Source organism: Neltuma alba, unplaced genomic scaffold (genome assembly GCF_004799145.2).
Source record: "Neltuma alba isolate B1F8T4 unplaced genomic scaffold, ASM479914v2 tig00013514_pilon, whole genome shotgun sequence".
NCBI classification, from domain to species: Eukaryota; Viridiplantae; Streptophyta; class Magnoliopsida; order Fabales; family Fabaceae; genus Neltuma; species Neltuma alba.
In genome coordinates, this window is record NW_021637736.1 from 16,770 (window position 1) to 39,801 (window position 23,032).

A 23,032-nucleotide genomic window follows, 5' to 3' on the forward strand; every position below is an offset into this window, starting at 1 on the left:
GATCTGTGAAGCTTCATAAGGCTATGCCAAACATGCATTGTAACAAGACAAAAGGGCGTCACACACATGTATATCACTACATAAGTCTCTAATTATCACGATATGATACGAGTATACTTATAATTAGTGTTAAGTCATGCTCGTCGACAGAAAACATAACAGCTTCAAGATTCTTTGATAAAAAAAGGGGATATACAACTTTTTGTCCCTCAAATTTAAATCCATTTAGGTTTTAGTCCTTGAAATTTGAGATCCGAGATATTGGTGTCTGAAATTTATTCCATCACAAAACGTTAGTTTTTGAAAGTCAGATGCCATTACACTTTACTGAGTTGACACAAATGGTGTCACTGTGATCATTTGGCTTCTTACTTGGCCACATGGCATGAGGAGTTAAATATCTGACTGCAAAAATTTAAAAAAGAGAGAGAGAGAAGGGCCTCTGCAGAAGTTATGCCACGCCTCCAGCTTCTGTTCCTCGCCTTCAGTAAGCGCCTCGTACATAGAAGTTGCAACGCTTCTTGCAGCTTCTCTCATCTCCGGTAGCCTATCATTCAGCAGATCAGCCGCCACTTTGATCATCTCTCCCAACCCAAACTCCCCCATTTCTTCGAGCCCCTGATGGTGAGGTCATGTCATGTAATTTTTGAAGTACAGGAAGAGGGGTTATTGAAGCCACCATTGAGGTCAGAGCCTTATCTGCTTCTTCACACACAAACCATTTGTCCTGAGACGCTTTTAGCAGCAGCTGCAGAAGCTGTTAAGATTCGACCCTCAGTTAACCGCAATCCATCCATTCACAATATTAATAAACGGAAGCAAGATCGTGGGAAAGGAAAGGGAGTCACACCAGGCTGTCCAATGCATCAGAGGTGGAGGGATCCAGCAATTTATCACCAAAGGATTTGAAAATATCAGAAGCAGCCATAATAGAGGTTTTGCACAGAGCACTTCGAGGATTTTTCATTGCCTTGGCCACCACCGACGCAACTTTCCCCCTGTTTCACAATTTCAAATCATATATTTCAAGAAACCCAAATATACATGCCTATACTAAAATGGACAACGTGCGCTGCGAAAAATTGTGAATGAACGACCCAGACCAGAACAGGTTACTTGCAGTTCTGGGAATAGAAGAAAGGAGTGGTACAACTTCTATGTCATTTTGAACAGAGGCCCTTCTGTCTCCCTCTTTTTTTGTTTTTGTTTTTTTGAATTTTCCTAGTAAGATATCCAGCTCCCCATGTTATATGGCCAAGTTAGAAGCCAAATCACCATAACTGATACCGTCTATGCCAACTCATGTTTGAGGGACTCCCAAGGATTAATGTTTGCAACGGAGTAAATTTCAGAGACCAATACCTCGGGTCTTAAATTTCATGGACCAAAACCTAAATAGTCCTAAATTTGAGGGATGAAAAGTTGTATTTTCTTAAAAAAAAATTAAACAAACATAAAGCGCATTAATTGGCTGAACAACTTTTTGACACAAATTTAATAAAATCTTGCAAAACATGTATTAATAGGTTGAAAACAAAAAATGATATTAAAGAGCCGATCTTTATCTTTACTATGTTAAAAAGTGACCGTCATTAACGCTTTTTTTTAATTTTCCCAAAAAAAAGAAAAAATTGGTAAAAAAATCACTGTTTGAAAATTTAATTAGCTAAATAGATTTGAATTTGAGCAAGTATGATTATAATTCATGAGCATAACATATCTTCTGCTGTATGCAACATATCATTAATGATGTGTAACAATTATCAATACACAAGTCACTAGCACACAATGAAAGATATGCTACACATAGTAAAAGATATGTTGCACTTATTAATCATACTTGCACATGTTTAAATTCAGGTTTTTTTTTCAGCTAATTAAATTTTCAAAAACAAAATTTTAACCAGTTTTTCCGGAAAAACAAACTGCACCATTGATGTGCTTGCCTTGTGGGTGACCGCTGATATTGAAGTTTTCTGGGACCCTCGTACCGCTACATTATTGAAGGTTTTTGTTTTGTTTTGTTTTTTTGCCAGTAGGATTTAGCAATTCTATTAATGGCTTGAGAGGATAGTCTTACTATATTTTTCTTTCTGCCAATATATACTTTAAAGACAAATTATAGCTAAAATAAATAGTCCTGAAAATAGTTAGTATAATCTAATAAACGCGTAAATTATACGCCTCGGTTGTATAATGAAGTTTGAAAGTGTTTCAAAAGCCCCGATGGGCACGTTACTACCACTTGTACAATAGCACTGAGCAAGATTATCAATCAAATGATCCAAATACAATGCATTTTCTACTTTCAAATAAATTCTAAGTTGAAGGTTAAGACTTATAGATCAGTTAATACTTTAAAGGATTTAGTTAGATCCCTTACCCTCATTTTATTTTTTATATGCATCCAACACTCTGATTTTTTTTTTTTTGGCATTTAACATCCTAATTTTATTTTAAATGCATCTACCATTTTAAATATTTAGTATTAAATGACACTAAAAAATAACACTAAAATGCTAGATGCACCAGAAGAATAAGATTAAGGTACTGAATGCATCATAAATAAAATTATGATGTTAGGTACACCATGAAAAATAAAATTAAGGTGCTGAATCCACCTTTACTATACTTTAAAAAGATTTTTTTTTTTTGTATAACTCGGAATATCCTCAAATTACTTTAGACTTGAGATTAAGTTCTGTTGGGTCAGGAGCGTTAAAGAAAGCCTTCCCAATAGATACTCTACCTAATATTCAAACTTGTGTTATCTTTCTTGTAAGGATGAGATTGTTTACCATATTAACTTATAGTTTATTAGTTTGATATAATATTTGATCTCTCAAATTTATATTGATTTTGGTTTTGATAGCTCAAATTTCAAACTATAAGTTTTTTGGTCGCTTAAAAAGCAAAATAATCAAAATTTTTATTAAATTATAAGGATTAATATTTTAAATAAAAAAATTTAAGAAACCAAAATTAACAACAAATTTAAGAGGCTAAAATTTGTATTCAACCTCCTTCATTTCTTTAATTTGTTGACTCCTCGAATTAAATTATAGCGTATATTTAAAAAAAATGAAAAAAGAAAGTAATAAGGAGGACCAATAAACTTTGCCCTTGACATTTGACCCGTTCAGCACTCGATTGGCAGCTCGATAAAAAAATTCCAGCAGTGGAGCCCAGTGCTGCAAGTATTCCACACGGTTAGCCGCTATAAGAATTATCAAACGAGCAAACACTCACATAGGAAGCAGCCTCATCTTCCCCCTATCCTCGCCTTCATCTTCCTTTGTTAATGGCTCTCCCTCCTGCAAAATCACACCTCTTACTCTTTTCATTATTCTCCCTTCTCTTCATCATCCATGCCAAAATTGATATCGATCCTTCAGATCTCAAAGCTTTCTTGGCTTTTCAGAAGCAGTTGGGTTTCAACGGTCAACTCCACCCGTTGACCGCACACCCATGTAACACCGACGGTGTTTTCTGCGAGAGGAGGCTTTCCAGTAATGAGAGCTATGCTCTCAGAATCACCAGAATCATCTTCAAGTCTAAGAAGCTTAATGGTGTCCTGTCCCCAGCGATTGGGCGTCTCTCTGAGCTCAAGGAGCTTTCTCTTTCGGGCAACCAACTCGCGAGCCAGATTCCACCTCATATAGTTGACTGCCGGAAGCTGGAAGTTCTTGACCTCGGAAACAACCACTTCTCCGGCGAGGTCCCGTCTGAATTGTCCTCCCTCATTCGCCTTCGAGTCCTTGACATATCTTCCAACAAATTTTCTGGGAATTTGAATTTCTTGAAGTATTTCCCCAACCTGGAAAGTCTCTCCGTGGCGGACAATCTCTTCACGGGGAGAATTCCGGCGTCTATACGTTCATTTCGCAATCTCCAACGGTTCAACTTTTCTGGGAATCACTTCCTTGAAATTCCCGGGCCATTGATGAAGAGATTTGGACACTCAGCATCTGATATCCCCAGAAGATACATCCTTGCTGAGAATTCAGCTCCAACAACAAGTGAGGGAGCTTTTGCTCATGCTCCAAAATCCAGTAGGAACCATTCAAATCATTCAGGGGCTCAAGCTTCTCCAGCTCCAGCTCCAACAGCGCAACATCACGAACACAAGGAAAAAAGGAGGAAACTAGGTGGGTGGATTCTCGGATTCCTAGCAGGAGCATTCGCTGGGAGCATATCTGGGTTAATATTTTCTTTGCTGTTTAAGTTGGCCGTAGCTGTGATCAAAGGAGGAGGGAAGAGCACAGGCCCTGCAATTTATAGTCCATTGATTGCAAAGGCAGAGGACTTGGCTTTCCTGGAGAAAGAAGATGGAGTGAGTTCATTAGAAATCATTGGAAAAGGTGGGTGTGGAGAAGTTTACAAGGCTGAATTGCCAGGAAGCAACAAACTTGTTGCTATAAAGAAGGTCAAGCAACCTCCAAAAGATGCAGCCGAACTGTCTGAAGAAGACAGTAAGATTTTGAACAAAAAAATGCGTCAAATTCGCTCGGAGATCAACACGGTTGGTCAAATTCGACATCGAAACCTTCTACCTCTGCTAGCTCACGTGTCAAGGCCGGATTGCCACTACCTTGTATACGAGTACATGAAGAACGGAAGCTTACAAGATGTGCTGAATCAAGTTCAAGCAGGCGTAAGAGAGTTAGATTGGTTAGCACGTCACAAGATTACAGTTGGCGTAGCAGCTGGCCTCGAGTACCTTCACATGCACCATACTCCTCGTATAATTCACAGAGATCTCAAGCCCGGAAATATTCTTCTTGATGATGATATGGAAGCTCGAATTGCAGATTTTGGGCTTGCAAAAGCAATGCCAGAAGCTTATACCCATGTCTCAACTTCAAATGTGGCAGGAACGATGGGTTACATAGCACCAGAATATCACCAAACAATGAAATTCACTGACAAGTGCGACATATACAGCTTTGGGGTTGTTCTTGGCATCTTGGTGATGGGAAAGATTCCATCTGATGCGTTCTTTCAGGAAACAGAGGAGCTGAGTTTGGTGAAGTGGATGAGGAATGTGATGACTTCAGCCAATCCTACTAGGGCCATTGATGAAAAGCTCTTAGGCAATGGATATGAAGAGCAGATGCTTCTGGTTCTCAAGATTGCTTGCTTTTGTACTCTTGATGATCCCAAGGAGAGGCCTAACAGTAAGGATATCAGATGCATGTTGTCCCAAATCAAACACTGACAGTGCTCCTACGCTCCTGAAGAATGTCGAATAATAGCATGTAATGCTTTTGTGATAAAGTGTCTATGATCACGCTAGTCTACCTTTAGTAGTTTTGTTGGGTCAAACGTAAGACGACACTGTAAAATATACAGTTTCTGATTACATAATGTAAGATATTTCTATGTCTAAATCCTGGTAAAATGATGTTCATGTATTGTCCAGCTTTTCTATAGAATTCATCTGGACGTTGTTATGATTAAGAACAAGAAACAGCCCTTCGCAGTTCGAGTGTTTACTTTTTCGGTGCGTCTGTGAGTGCTAAAACTGACAGAATATTCCTAGAGTGAAGCTAAAGGGATGTTCCTGTGCTAGGTCTTGAGAGTTAGGACAGAAAGAAAGGGGAAGAGAAGAGAAAGAGAAAGATAAGGGGGAAAGAGCCTGGAACCAGAATCTGAAATTCTAGGAGAAGAGGAAGTTTAAGGCAAACTGAATATTGCTTTTCATTCATCTCCCCTTTTGGCAGAATACATGTATGATATTTATAGTATGGTACATAAACTGAAAATAACTTCCTTATCCTATTCATATAGAACTAACAATGATGTAACCAACGTTAGACACTTGTAACAGTTAACATAAGACACATAATAAAACATAAAACACAAAACATAATAATTCACTGAACAATAAACTAGTAAAGGCCCCTGGTTCCCATCATCCTGAGTTCTGAAAAGTATGGTACTGAGAATAATAAAGTGTTCGATCTGACACAAGATGAAAAAGGAAAACTAAAAAAGGAGGAAGATACGGGAGATGGGGAGAGAGATAACTCCCCAGCAATTGACAAATTTGAACCAACTCGTCAGTCTTCCACTTCCTCTTCTCAGTATCTTCCATTAATCAAAACTACTAATTAATAGTATCAGTCTATCTAGTTCTGCCGGCACCGACTTATAAGGATTAGCGTTCTGCTATAAACTTATACTACCATTCACGATAGGGTGAAGCAAATTAAAAGTAACATACTAGCAGATTTGGTTTGTGATTTTCTCTGACTTCAAAATCTGAGGATTTTTAAAGTTATTTGGGGTTACAGATATATCTTGCTCCTAGGCTAGGTCAATGTACTGCGAAATGTGAGAGATACGACATTTATTTCATTAGTGAGATGTTTGATGTAGAGATTTTTCTGTTTTAATTTTAAAGCCAAAAAAAAAATCAAATTGTTCGTCTTGGAAGATCGTTTTAATTTTTCTCGATGTTTTTAATTTACCAAATGCGGTTATATTGTCTGAAGTTTATACCAGTAGCTTCTGCAATGAATTTTAGATTGGCATTGGCTTATATTGTGGGCATCTTTTTATTTTAGGTCCTTATGGTGAATTTTCAAAATGTGTTTTCATTGTCCTCCTGAAGGCAAAAGCTCAGTTAGGTTCATGTTTGTGCTCGCATATATCTCATTATTTTGAATCTTTATTTGTTTCCCACTGTCAAATTTGTTGATAGAGTGGAATCACACCTGAATAATATAAATAACAATCATGGCTCATGAAATGATCTTAATTTGGCACGGCTATTTGTGTTTCAACTTTAACACTACTTACCCTATTGTATGATTGAAGGAGGTTTGCTAATCAAACGATTTTACTGTGGCAGCTAGCAACTTTTGTGTCTGTTTCAATGAGAAATTATTCCTTGCTGCATAATGTCACACTGACAGAACAAAAAATCCAATCTAATATTAGAAATTAACAAGCAAGTCATATGACAGAACTCATCCGCTTCAAAATATTCTAACATGGATGCTCATGAAGCGAAAATCAAGGACTGGGGGCTCAAAAGGCTGGTTGGTAGGTTTCTTTTGTTAATAGCATCATATTGTTGATTGCTCCAGTATCTCTTAAGACAGAAAATTATGAATCTAATGTGTATAAGGCCCATGCAATGGAGAAAAAGGAGGTTAAATTTATTGTGTTCTAGAAAGCATGTCTGCATACGAAAATATGTGTAAGTTCTCAAATGGCTAGGAAATCTACAAGAGTAGCTCTCTGTCTCAGTCTCAGTCTTTGCAATAGCAGAAGGGTGGTGAACAGACTCTTGCAGGTTTGTGTCAAACTTCATTTACCAATGGGTCAACAAATACAAGTGGCAAATTCCCAAATCGCAAGCCACATTTAATGTCGTGAAATAAATATCAGAAGTTGACTGTTCTTTTTTTTCTTTTTTTTTTGGGGCCTAATGCCCAATGTGCAGTTACGTCGAACTTTCTTTCTGAGGGAGTAGACTTCACGGCCATTGACGTCGTCGCATACACGTACCCAGTTTGAAAATGCACATCACAAGGGTCGCTGTGCAGGCCCTACCGCAGAAATTGTATGTTAGAAAATCCAATGAGGGATGAAAACTTTAGTCGGGTCTGTCATCGTTTTCATACTCTTTACAAGTCAAATTAGCTGTATAGAAAATATTTAATCGCCATAACATAACTCTTTCTCTCTGCAAGAGTCTACGAATAAGGGGGAAATCATCCGATTGAATCCGATCTAAGAAATGAATGATCCAGTGCGTAAAACACGCATGTAAAAGAAGAAGGGGGAAAAATTAAAAACAAAAAGAAATCGACTTTTATCAGTAATAATAATAGGAAAGGGCGGAGGCCAGCGAAGTTTGACGGTGAGGAATTTAACAATTTTCAAATGCCATGACAAGCAGCCCCTATAGCTCAGTGGTAGAGCGTCAGTCTTGTAAACTGAAGGTCTGTAGTTCGATCCTGCATGGGGGCAATTTTTTTTTCTTCTTCTGAAGCATCAGTATTCTGTATTCTTGTCCCTTTTTTTCCCGAGCGTATTATTATTCTCATCTGCAACATCATTTTGTTTCATTATGTATATCTCCGTTTCAACTTTCAAAAACAAGATCAGAAAGATGATACTTTGGGGAAAAAAAATAAAATGAGAACTATTCTCTTTAAGAACTCAATGAAAATAAATGAAAGGATTAAATTAAGTTGTAATGTTTGATATTTTTGCTATCAGATATTTCAATTAAAAAAATGACAAATCTATACTTTAATTAGATAATCATGTAACTAGATATAAACTAGAGATTTGTCATCATATGAAAGATCTATATGATTATCGCGTTTAAGTAAAAATTTTGATAATATATACGATATCATTAGATTTTTTTTGGGTCAAATACTATATCATTATTCATTAGATAATTCTCCCTTTCTTTTGTTGAAGATGAATTTTTTTTTTTTGGGTTGAAACAATTGGTGAATGAGTAAAACAGTATGATCCGCCCTTTGATGGGCTGCAATTTTTTTCCAGGCCGGCCCTTGGAGGCGTCCTGCTGCTTGCCTGTAACAAATACGGCGTCGGTTTTGCCCTTAGCTCCTGAATTTTACCTTCATTAAAAGGGGTGATCGACTGATTGCGTCTGCGAATTCTGAGCTAAATCCTTCGACCTTCGTCTTCCCTTCGACCTTTGTCTATAATTATTCAAATTCGCTGCTTAAATGGCTAGCCTGATACACAAGATCTCCAGAAACTCAACGCCATCTTTTAGAGTACTATCAGCTATTAAACCGCCAACAATTCTGAGACGCACTGATTCTCCAATCCCCCTCGAAACCCTTCCGGGCACACGCTTACCGGATCCCACTAGCAGCGCAGCTTCCTTTTTGAGTCTTTCGGACTACAAGCCGAATTCTTCTCAAAGCTTGGGCTTCCAATTTTTTCCCTCTTTCCCGTTTGGGTTTTGCTGCAATCCTGTTGTTTCGGCTGAGTCCGAAAATTTTGGGGGGGCTGATACTCCGCGAATTGAGGATGATGAAGCACGGACGATTTGGGCGGATAGTGTTAAGAGGAAGAGGAAGCGAAAAATGAATAAGCACAAGTACAAGAAGCTTAGGAAGCGCCTCCGCCGTAAGACTTGAAGAATGGTCCGCTGTGCATACTATACTGTGTTCTAACTACTAATTGGAAGGTTGTTTCACTTTTTCTTTTCTTTTTTTTTTTTAATTTTCTGGGGCTGTTTTTTCTGAATATAATTTATTCCCTTTTCCGGCTAAGTTATTGACAATAAATTTGAGATATTTCAGCATTATTTTCTCTATGCTAAAGTGTCGCTTTATTTCTTCAATATAGTAGCAACGAGAATCAATATTCACCATTCGACGTAGAGCACTCGCCTCAGATCTATGCCTGTGTAGTTTGTGATTAAAATTGGATTGTGCATATTCCTCGGCTGGAAAATTCTTTATGCACTCAACCATTTGGGCGGATTTGTGTGTTAGTCTTTTTGCTGCACTGCGGTACCCACGAATTTCCATATATAGACACAGTATGGAAGTAGCTATACTAAGAAGTAGTTTAGGCTGTGGAATGTGCCCAAGTAAAATGTTGATTCCATCCAATTTGAGTTTCAGTATCTGGTGGAAAATGGATGGGTTTTTTTGTTAATAACACGCCTTTAAACTAAGAGGATGTTGAACTAACATTTTCAGTATTTGAGAGTGCATTCTATCACTTATGTAGATGTAGTTTATTGCTTTTTTTCGTGTTTAAAATGTTGTTATGCTCACGGTGCTGGCATAGACTTGGTAAAACGTTTGGAAGTTGATCACCCAGACTGGATGTTGAGAATCTGGTTGGCCTGACTCATAAATTATGGTTCAAAATGCATAATGGCTGAATAAAGAACAAGAACCTAGGCAAGGCTAGAAGAAGCAGCAGCGGCCGCCCAACGATGATAGAAAACCCTTTTTTCAGATGGGTGAACCATGTCTTATGTTTTAAGAATTCCCTGAAAAAACGGAGTATGCATGATTATTTGACTTCCAATATTGTGTTCTGCTGTGCATGCTCAGTGCCAGCTTCGTATGGTGCCTCCTTTATATTGCTGAACTTTGTACTATTTCTAATTAGGTAGGCCATACTCATAAGCTAACAAACCAATGTAAGGGTTAATTTAACCAAGACTTTGTCATATTACATATCAATTCACTTTTATGTTCTGCGCATCCCTTTGGCTGATCGAATTCATTTGCGGTGGGCACTAAGCGGGCAGTTGGTGGATTTTGCCCCGGAAATAATGATTCAATCTCCAAATCTATACAGTGAAACCCATCTCATCGATCTTCATAACAAAAATCAATTCAAGTTTTGGATCGAACCAATCCATTGACACAGATAGTTCATGGTAGAAAATTGAATTATTTGGGCCCTAGAGGATTGACAGGGCGAACAGCCGAACAGGCCCTTCTTCTTGCGCTAGACGCCTATAATTAACCGGAAAAACGAAGAAAAAATTCGAATGGAAGGGGTGGCAGTAGTGTATCAAAATCATATTGCCTTTCCTTTTATATGCCTCGCTCTTCCTATCACGTGGCTGAAACTTGTACGTGCAACACATTCTTTGGTTCGGTATAATGAGAGACTGGGAAAAAAATATATTATATTTGATTTGTATTGGGAGAATCACAAATAAAGACCCTCGAATTAGCAAAATCACTCTATGGTCACCTGAATATGTCAAATTACCATGAGGGACTCGGTCTCAAATTGTAATTATGAAATCATAACCAAATTACCAAAATACCCCTCTTTATTTTATTTTTTTTTAAAAGAAAGCCACTGCCTCACCGGAATCCGGCCACCAGCGCCGGAGCTCCGGCAGCCGCTTCCGGCCACTGTTGACGACCGGCCGCCAGAGCTCCGGCGCCGACGGCCGCTTCCGGCGGCCTTCCTTTGTTTTTTTTTTTTTGCAACTGTTTTTTTTTTAAATAGTGGGGAAGTGAGGTTGGGGGGATTTGATCCCCCAACCTAATGCTTCCCAAAATAAGAATGACCATTGAGCCAACAAATTTTTGTTAACATTATGATGCAAAAAAAATAATAAGTTAACTCATTTACTTTTGTTCCAGGTGATAACAACAATACATTTGGAAATAACAAGTTCTGATTGTAAAATAACAAGTCTGGAATAAAAATTAACAATATGTTTTTTTTATAACATAAATTTTGTTGCAGGCAATAACAACAATACATTTAAAAATAACAAGTTCTGATTATAAAATAACAAATTGGGATTAAAATTTAACAACACGTTTTTTTTTATAACAACACACTTTGTTTCAAGTGATAACAACAATACATTTAAAAATAACAAGTTCTGATTATAAGATAATAAGTTTGGGATTAAAATTTAACAACACATTTTTTTATAACAATTAATTATTTTATACTTTTCAAAAATAAATTATTTATAACTTATAAAAAATATTTTTAATATATTTATTTCTCTAAAAAATACTTTTTAATCTGTATATCTATACAACTCATTATAAATCAAACTACTTCTTATAAATTATAAAGTATTTATAATAAGGCTTTTTTTTTTTGCCAACTATAATAAGGCATTTTTAATCTATTAATCATAGTATAAATTTTATATTATTTCATTCTTTAAATATTAAAAATAGTTTTTATATTTAAAGAATAAAATAGTATTTTTAATTATAAATTAGAGATAAATTTCATTTATAAATTTAAACAGTCAAAAAGTATTTTTAATCCACAATAAATTGTACTATTTATAACTTATAAGAAGTAGTTTGATTTATAAAAAGTTGTATAGATATATAGATTAAAAAAAATTTTAAAAAAATTAAAAAAGTGTGTTGCCATTTTCCCTAAATTTGATTTATAAATTTGAACAATAAAAAAGTATTTTTAATCTATAAAAAATTATACTTCAAGTTCTAATTATAAATTGGAGATAAAAATTATTTTTTTAGCAAATTAAATAGAGTACAAGTACTTTTTATAAGTTATAAATAATTTATTTTCCAAAAGTATAAAATAATTAATTGTTGTAAAAAAAAAGGTGCTGTTGAATTTTAATTCCAAACTTGTTATGTTATAATCAGAACTTGTTATTTCCAAATGTATTGTTGTTATCACTTGAAACAAAGTGTGTTGTTATAAAAAACATGTTGTTAAATTTTAATCCCAGACTTATTATCTTATAATCAGAACTTGTTATTTTTAAATGTATTGTTGTTATCACTTGAAACAAAGTGTGTTGTTATAAAAAAAAACGTGTTGTTAAATTTTAATCCCAAACTTGTTATTTTATAATCAGAACTTGTTATTTTTAAATGTATTGTTGTTATTGCCTGCAACAAAATTTATTGTTATAAAAAAACATATTGTTAAATTTTTATTCCAGACATGTTATTTTACAATCAGAACTCGTTATTTCCAAATATATTGTTGTTATTACCTGGAACAAGAGTAAATGAGTTAACTTATATTTTTTTTTTGCATCATAATGTAAACAAAAATTTATTGGCTCAATGGTCATTCTTTATTTTGGGAAGTATTAGGTTGGAGGATTAAATCCCCCCAACCTCACTTCCCTCACTATTTAAAAAAAAAACAGTTGCAAAAAAAAAACAAAGGAAGGCCGCCGGAAGCGGCCGCCGACGGCCGGACCCCAGCGTCCGGCCGCCGACAATGGCCGGAAGCGGCCGCCGAAGCTCCGGCGCCGGTGGCCGGATTCCGGTGAGGCAGTGGCTTTCTTTTAAAAAAAAAATTAAAGAGAGGTATTTTGGTAATTTGGCTATGATTTCATAATTACAATTTGTGACTGGGTCCCTCATGGTAATTTGGCATATTCAGGTGACCATAGAGTGATTTTGCTAATTCGAGAGTCTTTATTTGTGATTTCCCCATTTGTATTCTCATGAAAGTAAGGAACAACGATGCTTACTCTGTTCCATGTTTTTATATTCTGCAAATAGTTTTGAGAAACTACCTTAAATACTTAGAATAAAAACTAGTTAACTAATTTAAGTAAATTAAAAAAATTTAATTAAATTAGTTATTTGTAATAAATGGGTATTGTTTTTTTTAGAATATCTTTATTAATCATGTGTAATTAGTTAGAACTGTCATTTTATAGAATATTTAACATGTGTAACTATAACAAAAGTTATTTTGAAAAAAATAGATAAATATAATAGATAAAGTGGATTGATGTCTTATATTTAGAATTAAATTTAAAGTCAAACTAACTTTTATACTACCTTTAGTCCTTAATATAAAAGTTAGTATATTAATTTGAGTAGATTAAAAAAAAATTAGTTAAATTAGTTATTAGTAATAAATAGGTATTATCTTTTTTAAAATATCCTTGATAATGAAATTTAGTGGTTAGAACTATCATTATTACAAGAACTGTCTTAGAAAAAAATAGATAAATATGAGAGACAAAGTAGATTGTAGTTTTATATTTAGAATTAAAATAAAAGTCAAATAAAATTTTATATTAATAACCGGAGGTAGTATTAAGGATAGGATGTAGTATTCTTTATGACTTTTTAATCATTTGCCTAAGAATTTCACAGATAAACAAAAGAAAATCACACAAATTTTATTCTTTTTTTACGGAGGTCGGTCATTCTGGGCGGTGGTCGGGTGGCGTCGTGATATAGTTGGCGGTAAATGAGAATAAAAACAGCTTTAAACTACTTTTATTTATTTAACTATTCTAAAGACGCTAAAAGCACATGAATACTAAGTATAAAGAATGGGCAAACATAAGGACAAAAAAAAAGAATGGGCAAACAAAAGGCGCATATCCAAACAAGGCTTTATTTTTATTTTCATAAAAACAGGATAACAGGTTTTTTTTTAAGTTTAAATTAAACAAGCATGGATGTTATTTTGATTCCTTTTAGCATCTGTTTGGTACGGGGAAAATGGAAGGAAATAAGTAGAAGAAAAAATTTAATGAATTCAATTTTAAAAAATTAATAATATGAGATTGAAAGGTTTTAATTAATTTTTTACTCTTTTATCTTACATATTTTTCTATTAAAATTTTATAACGCCACTTTTCTAATTGTTGAAGGAATTAATCTCATTAAATTTTTTCCTCCCCATTCCCTCCATTTCTCCCGTAACAAACAAATAGTTAGGCACATTTCCCTCCCTGAAGTCGTAAAAGGTAAAGAAAGGGAGAGGCATGGAGGGGCCATTTGATTTAAAATTTCTTGCTTGTTTGATTTCCCAATGTTAATGCTGTCATTCCCTCTCCTTTACAAGAGCACCTTTGAATAATTAGAGTAATTGGATCCAGTTATTAATTCATTCAGTCGGTGTGATGAAGACGTCTTTTTCCATTGCTTTTTCAATTTCAACTACATAGATCTCTGTAGTATTGGACCAAAGTCATAGATTGGGATACCATGCGATACGCTTGTGCTTTTTGTCAACAAATGTTCAAACTGAATGTACGAGGAATCACAGATAATGGCCTCCAAATCGTCACATTCACCTCTGAGATTTTGGAAAATGAAGAAATAATAAGTTTAAGTAATAGGTCTCTCCCTTGTCAAAAGAAAAATAGATATGATTATTTTGCCAGTTCACTCTGACTGAATAAATCTAATTGATTAGTTATGTCTACTCATATGTGTGCTGACATTTTCAAATACATTATCTTACTCTTCCAACATGACAATGAAATAGATGCATAGCTCTGTTGTGATGTAATTTTTAAAAATATTTTTCCTATGATTCACAAGTAAGCAAATAGCACAGCTGATTAGGTTGATAATACCTCAATAAAGGGTTCGTGACCTTCTAATTAGCTAGTAAAACCCATGCTAGTATTTTCAAAAGTTATCAAAGTTTTATTTTTAAAGGATTACTATATAAGGTTAAAAAAACATTTTTGTTGTTCTTTTTTGTTAATTTTGTTGGTACTTTCAGGTTAATCTTATATGTCCCTTTTTATGTTTGAAGAAATTATTTTTATTAATTTTATGTTAAAACATCTTTGATCAAATTTTGTGTGCACTGTAAAATTTATGACAAAATCATTCATAATTCACACCCCTGTGCATCACACGGGAGCACTTTCTAGTTTCGATCTTAAATGCTGGAGTTAGTAAAGAGGTTTACTTTGTCATAATTTGTTCTCGAAACCATCTCAATAATTAATTGTATTTATTAGGAGAATTTTCATTAGGCGGTAGTTTCCATTGCAAATTATTCAGGAGTTGTCTTGAAAAATTAACACATTTCTTATGAATAATTAATTTAATTAGTTTTCTCAATATCTATAATATAATTATGTAGCTCCTAAATTTAAGATCAGAAGAGTGTCCATTATTTGAATATTTAGAAACTATAACTGGGAGCGAAGGCTCTGGTTAATTTTGGGAGGAAAGAAATTAAAATCATAAAGGTAATGGTGGTTATTATACTATTGCATACAGCAATGAAGACAAAAGCATATGGCTTTGACAAACATAATCATGATTAATGAACTTAATGACGCTAATTCGTGCTCAGCATTCAACCCCCGAGTGCCGAAAGCGCAGGTTTTATTATTATTGTGATTATCCATCCGTCTCTTTATACCATGCATCGGATCTGCTACCATCTTTTTGTTTATACATTCAACACACATATATATACTGAGGAATATTCTCTCGTGTGAATATGTTAGTTTAATCCTTAAAAAATATCAAGGGAACCGTAGAGATTTGTGCGTATGTGTAGGGATCAGAATGCCTGCTGGTTTTCGCTCGTTCTTCAGAAAGTGCTTTAGAGCCCACTGCTCAATAATGTGGCCACAAATCCTGGCCGTCCGATCCATTTGATTTAAAAAATGAAATGATGTGCTTCTTCGTCGTACGGCAATTTATCTGGAAAAGGAGCACAACATCTCAAGCGTCGGAAAAGCTAAGGCTTGGTGGGACGTTCATTAATTACGTTAATGGCGTGTGTGAAAGCGATTGGAAAATAATGGTCGTCATTATAATGTAATGATGATGCATGATTAAAAGAAAAGCTGTGTCTTTTCAAGCTCGTAAATCTTGTTTCTCAGAGGAAGGAAGTTTTGATGAAATATGGTTTGTGGTGGTTGGTTCGGTTGTTGTTTGGTTCGTTTTCAAAATAAGCATCAAGTGAGGTTTAATTTTCATTTGTATTTTCATCCTTCACGTACTACTATTATATATTTTGAGAGGCTTTGTGTGTTTCTGCAATATCCAAACTACAACTTTCTGCCGTTGACAACAGAATTGTTATACCAGAATTATTCTCCACACACACACACACATAAGCAAAGCAATCACTAATCCATTCCTTGCAAATCAATTGACTATAACTCTGTGGTTTGGTATGAGAAAATTAGAGAAAAGAAAATTTTTAATGAGCTCATATTAAAAAATTAGAAAAGTAAGATTATAAAATTTCCACAAAGGAAAGATGTAAAATAAAAGAATAAGCAAAATTAATTTAAAGTTTTTAACTCCACTTATTCGATTTTTTTAGATGGAGTTCATTAAAATTTGTCCTCCGCTCTCCTTCTCTCCATTTTCCTCAAATATGCACGTACGTCACATATACTCAGCTCGGATCTAATCTCTTATAGAGATCAAGTCACAGTGTCTATCAGAAACGTCAAATAAACCTTTGCAAGAACGATTTTGCGGCACATCTCATGCCCTTCTAATTCGTCGCAAAGAACACATGTTTGTGGTTAAAAAGGCACACATCACACGTTTTGCCTATGCAACAGCCGTGCTTTTATCCTTTCATCAATAGCAAGCATTCTTTTTAATCTGCCCTCTTATCGCACCCTATAGCTATATTTATTAATTAGGAAAAAAGGAATCGGAATTTTCTCAGGAAATTTTTGTGTGTGGTACTACCCCCGTTTTTAATATTGAATCTAGAAAATTTATTTATAAATATTAAGAAGATTAGTTAAGTTAGTTATTTGTGGTTTCCTAAACTATCATCTTTAACCATATGTATTGAAATTGCTTTTTGATTAAAAACCTACTAATATGTGAAATCAATAGAGGTGCTTTAGATGAAAAATTATAAATTTTTTGGCAAAATCTATTGAGATATTATGTTTGAAATCAAAGCCATCAAATCCTTTGTCTATAACCCTATATATTTATTCAGCTCAAAAAAAAAAAAACCCTATATATTTAGGATGGGAGGTATTATATGAGTTTTGAAATCAAGTTTTCAAGAATATTATTTCCTTCAGCTGAAAGCGTGGAACAAGCAATTCTTCATGATGAATAAATTCCAATCAATTCTTCCAAGAAACTTACAAATTTGTCGGAAGAAAGAGCATCATACGATTCTGAATTGATTCCGATTTCACGAAGCCTCAAAACAGCAAGACGTAATAATATTAATGCACGCATGTCCAGAGAGCAAATCCGAGGAAATCACATGCAATACGCAATTAATTAATTAGCTTGCTGAAGTGATCACAATTACACAGAGTTTAGATACATCACGAGACCTTCAATCATCCATGTTTAAATACTGTCTGCTGCAAAACAAGTAATATATTTATGATCTGCAATCAATTACCTGATTATCTCTATATATACATCATCACGTTCTCATATTATTGACCCATTTATTTAATAATGCTCCCTTGTTGCTATAATTTTCATACCCATATTCCCTATAGCATCGCTTTCATATTATAGGAAGACCTCCTGTATTTGATTTTCAAGGTAGAGTATTCAAACCCAATAACTCCCACACTCTGATATCCCCGTCAAGGCTTCCGCTACAGACTGTGACGACGCCGTTTCCCGCATCCTCGCCGCCTGAAAATGCCACCACTGACTTCACCGGCTTCTCATGACCTTCCAACACTGCTTTGCAACCGTACCCACCTCCCCTTTCCTTTCCCCAAATCCTCACCGTCTGATCTGCTGATCCACTCGCGATCCACGATCCTTCCACGTTGATTAAGCACAGGATTGCCCCGCTGTGACCCCGAAGAGTTTCCAACAACACGACGTCGTTCGTCTCCTGCTTCCTCTCCCACACCGAAATCTTACTGTCACAACCCCCCGCGAACAGCACCGTACCGTCGCCGTTCAACGCCAGTGCATTCACGGTTGATTTCTTCTTCTCCAGACTGTTCACCAGTCTGTACCTTTTCACCTTCTCATCCCTCTCCCAGACCCTGATGCTCCCGTCGGCCGAAGCAGTGTACACCGTTCCGTTCCCCGAGACGGCGACGGCGTTGATGGCGTCTTCGTGTGCCTTCATGGACTCCATGCACCGGTAATCGGACACGTCCCAGATCTTTAAGCTCCTGTCCCAAGAAACCGAGTACATGAGCCCTTCGTTCACGGCCAAACCCGACACCGTATCGCAGTGCTGAATCCACAGCCTCCTCTTGTGGCGGCGAACGCTGACGTAGTTCTTGGGAAGCATGAAACGACGGAGCTGGTCCTTGACGGTGGGAAGGGTGCAGAGGAGACGGTGTCGTTTGGAGGGAGAGATGGACCACACGCGAATCTTGCAGTCTTGATGAGCGGTGAAGATCTTGGAATCGCAGAAGGCAATGGACTTGACGAATCCTGAGGCGGGGTTCTCGTTGAATGCGTCTGTGTGAGTGTAGTGAGAAACATGGAAGACGTTGATTACATTAAGTGAAGCGGCGTACAGAAGGTTCCGGTGGACGGCGAGACAAGTGATGTGAGGTGTTAGGGTTTTGAGAGATGCTAAACAACGGTAACTAAAAGGGGGTTCGTGGGAAAGCGAACATGGTTTTTTAACACTGGTGCTGATTCCACAGGACGCTCTCTCTGTGTCTGTGAAGCTCATTTTGGAGTTGCAATGAAGCAAGGGAATCGGAGTTTGAAGAAGCGGGAGTATAAGTAGCAGTTGGGATACGGTTCTGCATCCTCTCAGAATCTTTCTTTCTCCTTTTCTTCTCGCCATCTCATCTCTACTTTAGATCAAATAACGAATGGTTTAGATTTCATACTTTATAAAACTATTATTATAACATTATACAAATAGAAGAGAGAATGTGGATATTTGTTTTTTAAAATATTAAATCTGAATCATCTATTATTTGATCTAATGGTGGAGATCAAATTCTAAGAAGAAAAGGGAAAAGAAAGATTCTGAAAGGATCTAAACCTGTTAAGATATGGAGGGAAGACCAAAATCAGCCCTTTTTAAAATCTTTTTGACATGATTTTAAAATGATATAAATGTAAAATATTTTCATATTACAAATACATAGATAATTCAGTACTATTAGGAATATAAAACTTACTGAATTAATATTTTTTAGCAGTTAGAAATAAAGGGTGATTTATTTTAGTGCTTGTCTGGGATAGCGGGGGATTTCCCCTATAAACACATTTAACGTAAGCCGAGACAAAATTCTTCTTACATACTTGTTTCATATTTCATAAATCACTATTAAAAAGCAGCTTATAAACTATTCCAAACAGGCCCTTAATCTCATGCAATATACTAATGAGCTAATTTTTTTTTTTGACCAGAAATACTAATGAGCTAAATTGATTGACTGTATAAGATGGCCCAAAAATAGGATATACAGATAGTGTATCGTTTTATATAAATATTTTATAATTAATCAACTAATTGTAGGAACAGATGGGGAAACTAAAAGAGCAGCACGTGGCGGGCGGAGAAGGCGAGGAGGAGGGACTTAGTGGGCCAATAACCAGAGTGGCAGGACCCACTGACGATCCAATGGACCCAATGAATCAGAGTCAGCAAAATCTCCCATGTACGTTGTACCTGAACCAACTCGGCCTCGTCCTTACAATACTCAACCCCCCCCCCAAAAAAAAAAGTCCTCGCAAAAGCTGGGACCCTTTTCACATGAGAAGACGAGGATTCGAGATACACAGCAAAGATACTCCCTCCGTTCTTTATTATAAAAGACAAATAACTAAATTATATTGATAAAAAAAACAGTTAAAATTAGTTAAGGACAATTAATGTATAAAAAGTATAATGATTTTTCCAACAATGCCCCCATTAATAAGGAAAGAGAGTATGAGAGAGAACAATTAAATTATTAAAAGAAAGAGAAGTGGGAGGAGGAGAAAGTATGAGTTGGAGACAAAATAAATAGAGATAAAATAAAAAATCAATATAAAAAAATAGAGACAACTTTTAAGTGTCTCTTATATATGGGAACATAGTATAAGCATCAAATGTCTCTTATAATAAGGAACGGAAAAAGTATCAGATAATAACCTTTATCAAATACGCCTACACGATAATATTATCATGTTCAATAACATATATCAAATTATCAATTAAATGAATAACATATTCTGTGTAACGAACATTTATCTATATATATAGGTCCAACCAATTAATTAAAAAGAATTTCCCTTTATAAACTTTTGAAACATAATTAAGTTGAACTCTCTAACAAACTCACGAGCAAATACAAAAAGTTTTTATCATTCAAAGCAATGATGGTTCGTAGGTTGATCTCTGGGCCGTCCATATTTCGAAATAATCGAAGTTCAGATGATAGTGAGCTAAGTTGTTGTCTTCAATATTGCGCGACGATACGATTCCTGTTTTGCTGCCCTGGCAATTTCGAAGCATGCCGTGCTCACTTCACTACTTCTCTATTATTAACTTGCTTTAATATAACCTTTTCCACATTGTTTATTATATTATTTAAAAATCATTTTTATATGTGTGCCTTTAATGTTCATGCTCATTTGGCATCGTTTTCGCGGACGCTATGTTGCTCTTTGGCTGCGTCGTCGCTCCTCAAATTCTCCTTTTTGCGTTGTGGGTTGTGCCTTTTCTTCCACTAAAAGTTGATCTTTCTTGTGCAGACGCGTTATTAGCATCAGCCTAGGCGTAGAGACATGAGGTTTAAGGTGCAAGTAGAGAATCCCACCAAAGACCATTATAATATTAAAACCATTATTATATCGTCCCTCCTATTTATACATAAACAAAGCTTAAATCATGACATCTTTAACGATTTCCCGATTAATAAACTATGGGGATCAAAGTGTTAATTATCTCGATGCTTGCGTGTGGATAGGGTTATGCATAATTCGGGGCCTATAGGTTGATAACGTGTAGTTTCTGATATGAATTGTTTACGTTTAAGACAAAGCATGTCTCCAATGCAATTGACCTTAAAGTATGCCAATTTTGTGATTCATGGAATGTAGCACACAATCCTGTGTTTGTGTTGTGTGAATATATTTATAATGTTAATTAGATGCTTTGTTAATGATGGGGTACGTCAGTTGTGTAATATTGCAATGAATTGCACTTTGGTTGAGCTTCATTGGCCGTAGATCCGAAAAGCTTTTGCGTGTTCTTCCCACGGACGGACGCGAAGGGTTCGTTGTGTCACATTCCTTGTAGTTTCCGCTTTTACTTTTTTCCGTTATATGCGCGAACAATCAAGAATTAATAATTTATATTTTCTCATATTTCCCCCAAAAAAAAAACTCATGAGAGAAAAACAAATTAAAAAATTTAAATTCGCAACTATCCATGGCACCTTTTTTTGGGGCAAATTTTATTATCTTTGTTTGGGTCCGTTTGAATTTGTTGTAGTGAGGTTGAACTTAAAAACTTTACCCATACTTCTGTTAAATTCAAAACTAGCTAGGTGGTAGCTAATATTTGAAAATTTAAACAGAAAAGAACGAACTACGTGGGACAATTTTATTTTATTTGTTATTTTTCTGAATGGACGCACGCCAGCCCGTCTATTAAAGAATAAGCAGCATTGCTATGATTGGCAAGAGAAGGTGGGGGTTGAAAACGAACGGTCGAACTGTTTAAGGTAAGTTAGTTAGTGCGCGCGCTGACTTAACTGCTGACCAGTGACCACATCTACGGATGAGGGCATAGGAGATGCCTTCTATCCGTAGCTACAAGTGGCCGTCGTTGACGCGCTCCCCCACCCCCCCGCCCCAAAAAAAAAAAGTACCTCGCTGATTCGGCTTTTTAGAAAAGAAAATCGGTTATGACGTAGGCGACAACTTTATGTTCTACATACAATGTACCCACTTTTAAAAAAGATTCAAGAAAAATATTTAGGGTGTGTTTGGCAAGCACCCCAAAATATAGTTTTGGGATCCAAACCATGGTTTGGGAAAAATGTTAGCCAAACGCCCTTAAAAAAATCAAAACCATAGTTTTGGAAAAGCAGAAATTTTTTACTTTTAGAGAAAAAAGGGAGAGTGTGAGAGCCTATAGGATATGTATCTTGTTGTATTTTTATAAACATATTTAATCTTATATCTTATAAATATATATACATATTAATTATTTATTAATTATATTATCTTATATACTATTAATATATGTTAATAAAAAATATATTATTAACAACTTTATTCCTTCAAATTAAAATATATCATAAAATATATTTTTTCTATAATTATCATATTAATTTAGGCCAATTTGTATATATAAAAAGTATTTCTAATAACAACTATCCAAACACTCACACTTCTCAAAATCACTTTTTCACAAAATCTATTCTTCCCAAAATCTATTTTTTTCAGAATCTATTCTCCAGAAACTATTCTCCAAACCATGGTTTGGTTTCATCCAAACACACCCTTAATGTCGTTGGACTATAAAGTATAAACCCCAACTGGTGGCTAATTTTTTTTAAATGTACTCTACTATACTATCTCTGGTCCTTACTATAAGATTTTGTTTAACTTTTATTTTAGTCTTAAATACAAGACCCCGATCTATTTTGTCTCTAATATTTATGTATTTTTTTTAGATTATTCTTCTAATAATAATAGTTCCAATCAACACACTTGATTACTAATGATGTTTTAGGAAAGACAACACTTATTTATTACGAATAACTAACTTAACTTACTTCTTTAATCTCCTCAAATTAGTCAACTAGCTTTTATAATTAAGACCGGAGGTAGTATATCACAAAAATATAAATCCATTCTTATGAATTTTACTCTTT

General features: G+C 35.3%; 3 protein-coding genes, 1 non-coding gene and 1 pseudogene across 4 annotated transcripts; 3 read left to right on the top strand and 2 right to left on the bottom strand.

Annotated features, from left to right (window-relative positions):
• Nucleotides 1-393: 393 nt before the first annotated feature.
• On the bottom strand, nucleotides 394-1,593 carry LOC114737986 (uncharacterized; annotated as a pseudogene).
• Nucleotides 1,594-3,257: 1,664 nt separating this feature from the next.
• LOC114738006 (leucine-rich repeat receptor-like serine/threonine/tyrosine-protein kinase SOBIR1) lies at nucleotides 3,258-5,421 on the top strand. The gene has a single exon (XM_028926021.1). It carries the CDS (start codon nucleotides 3,302-3,304, stop codon nucleotides 5,216-5,218), a length of 1,917 nt encoding a protein of 638 aa, XP_028781854.1. The 5' UTR covers nucleotides 3,258-3,301; the 3' UTR covers nucleotides 5,219-5,421.
• A 2,490-nt stretch (nucleotides 5,422-7,911) lies between these two features.
• TRNAT-UGU (transfer RNA threonine (anticodon UGU)) lies at nucleotides 7,912-7,983 on the top strand. Its single transcript has one exon. It is a non-coding gene; the product is annotated as a tRNA-Thr (tRNA).
• Nucleotides 7,984-8,638: 655 nt separating this feature from the next.
• LOC114737982 (uncharacterized) lies at nucleotides 8,639-9,373 on the top strand. Its single transcript, XM_028925989.1, has one exon. The coding sequence runs from the start codon at nucleotides 8,721-8,723 to the stop codon at nucleotides 9,138-9,140; it is 420 nt and encodes a 139-aa protein (XP_028781822.1). The 5' UTR covers nucleotides 8,639-8,720; the 3' UTR covers nucleotides 9,141-9,373.
• Nucleotides 9,374-17,766: 8,393 nt separating this feature from the next.
• Nucleotides 17,767-18,996, bottom strand: LOC114737987 (protein JINGUBANG-like). Its single transcript, XM_028925992.1, has one exon. The coding sequence runs from the start codon at nucleotides 18,994-18,996 to the stop codon at nucleotides 17,767-17,769; it is 1,230 nt and encodes a 409-aa protein (XP_028781825.1).
• Between the last annotated feature and the right edge of the window lie 4,036 nt (nucleotides 18,997-23,032).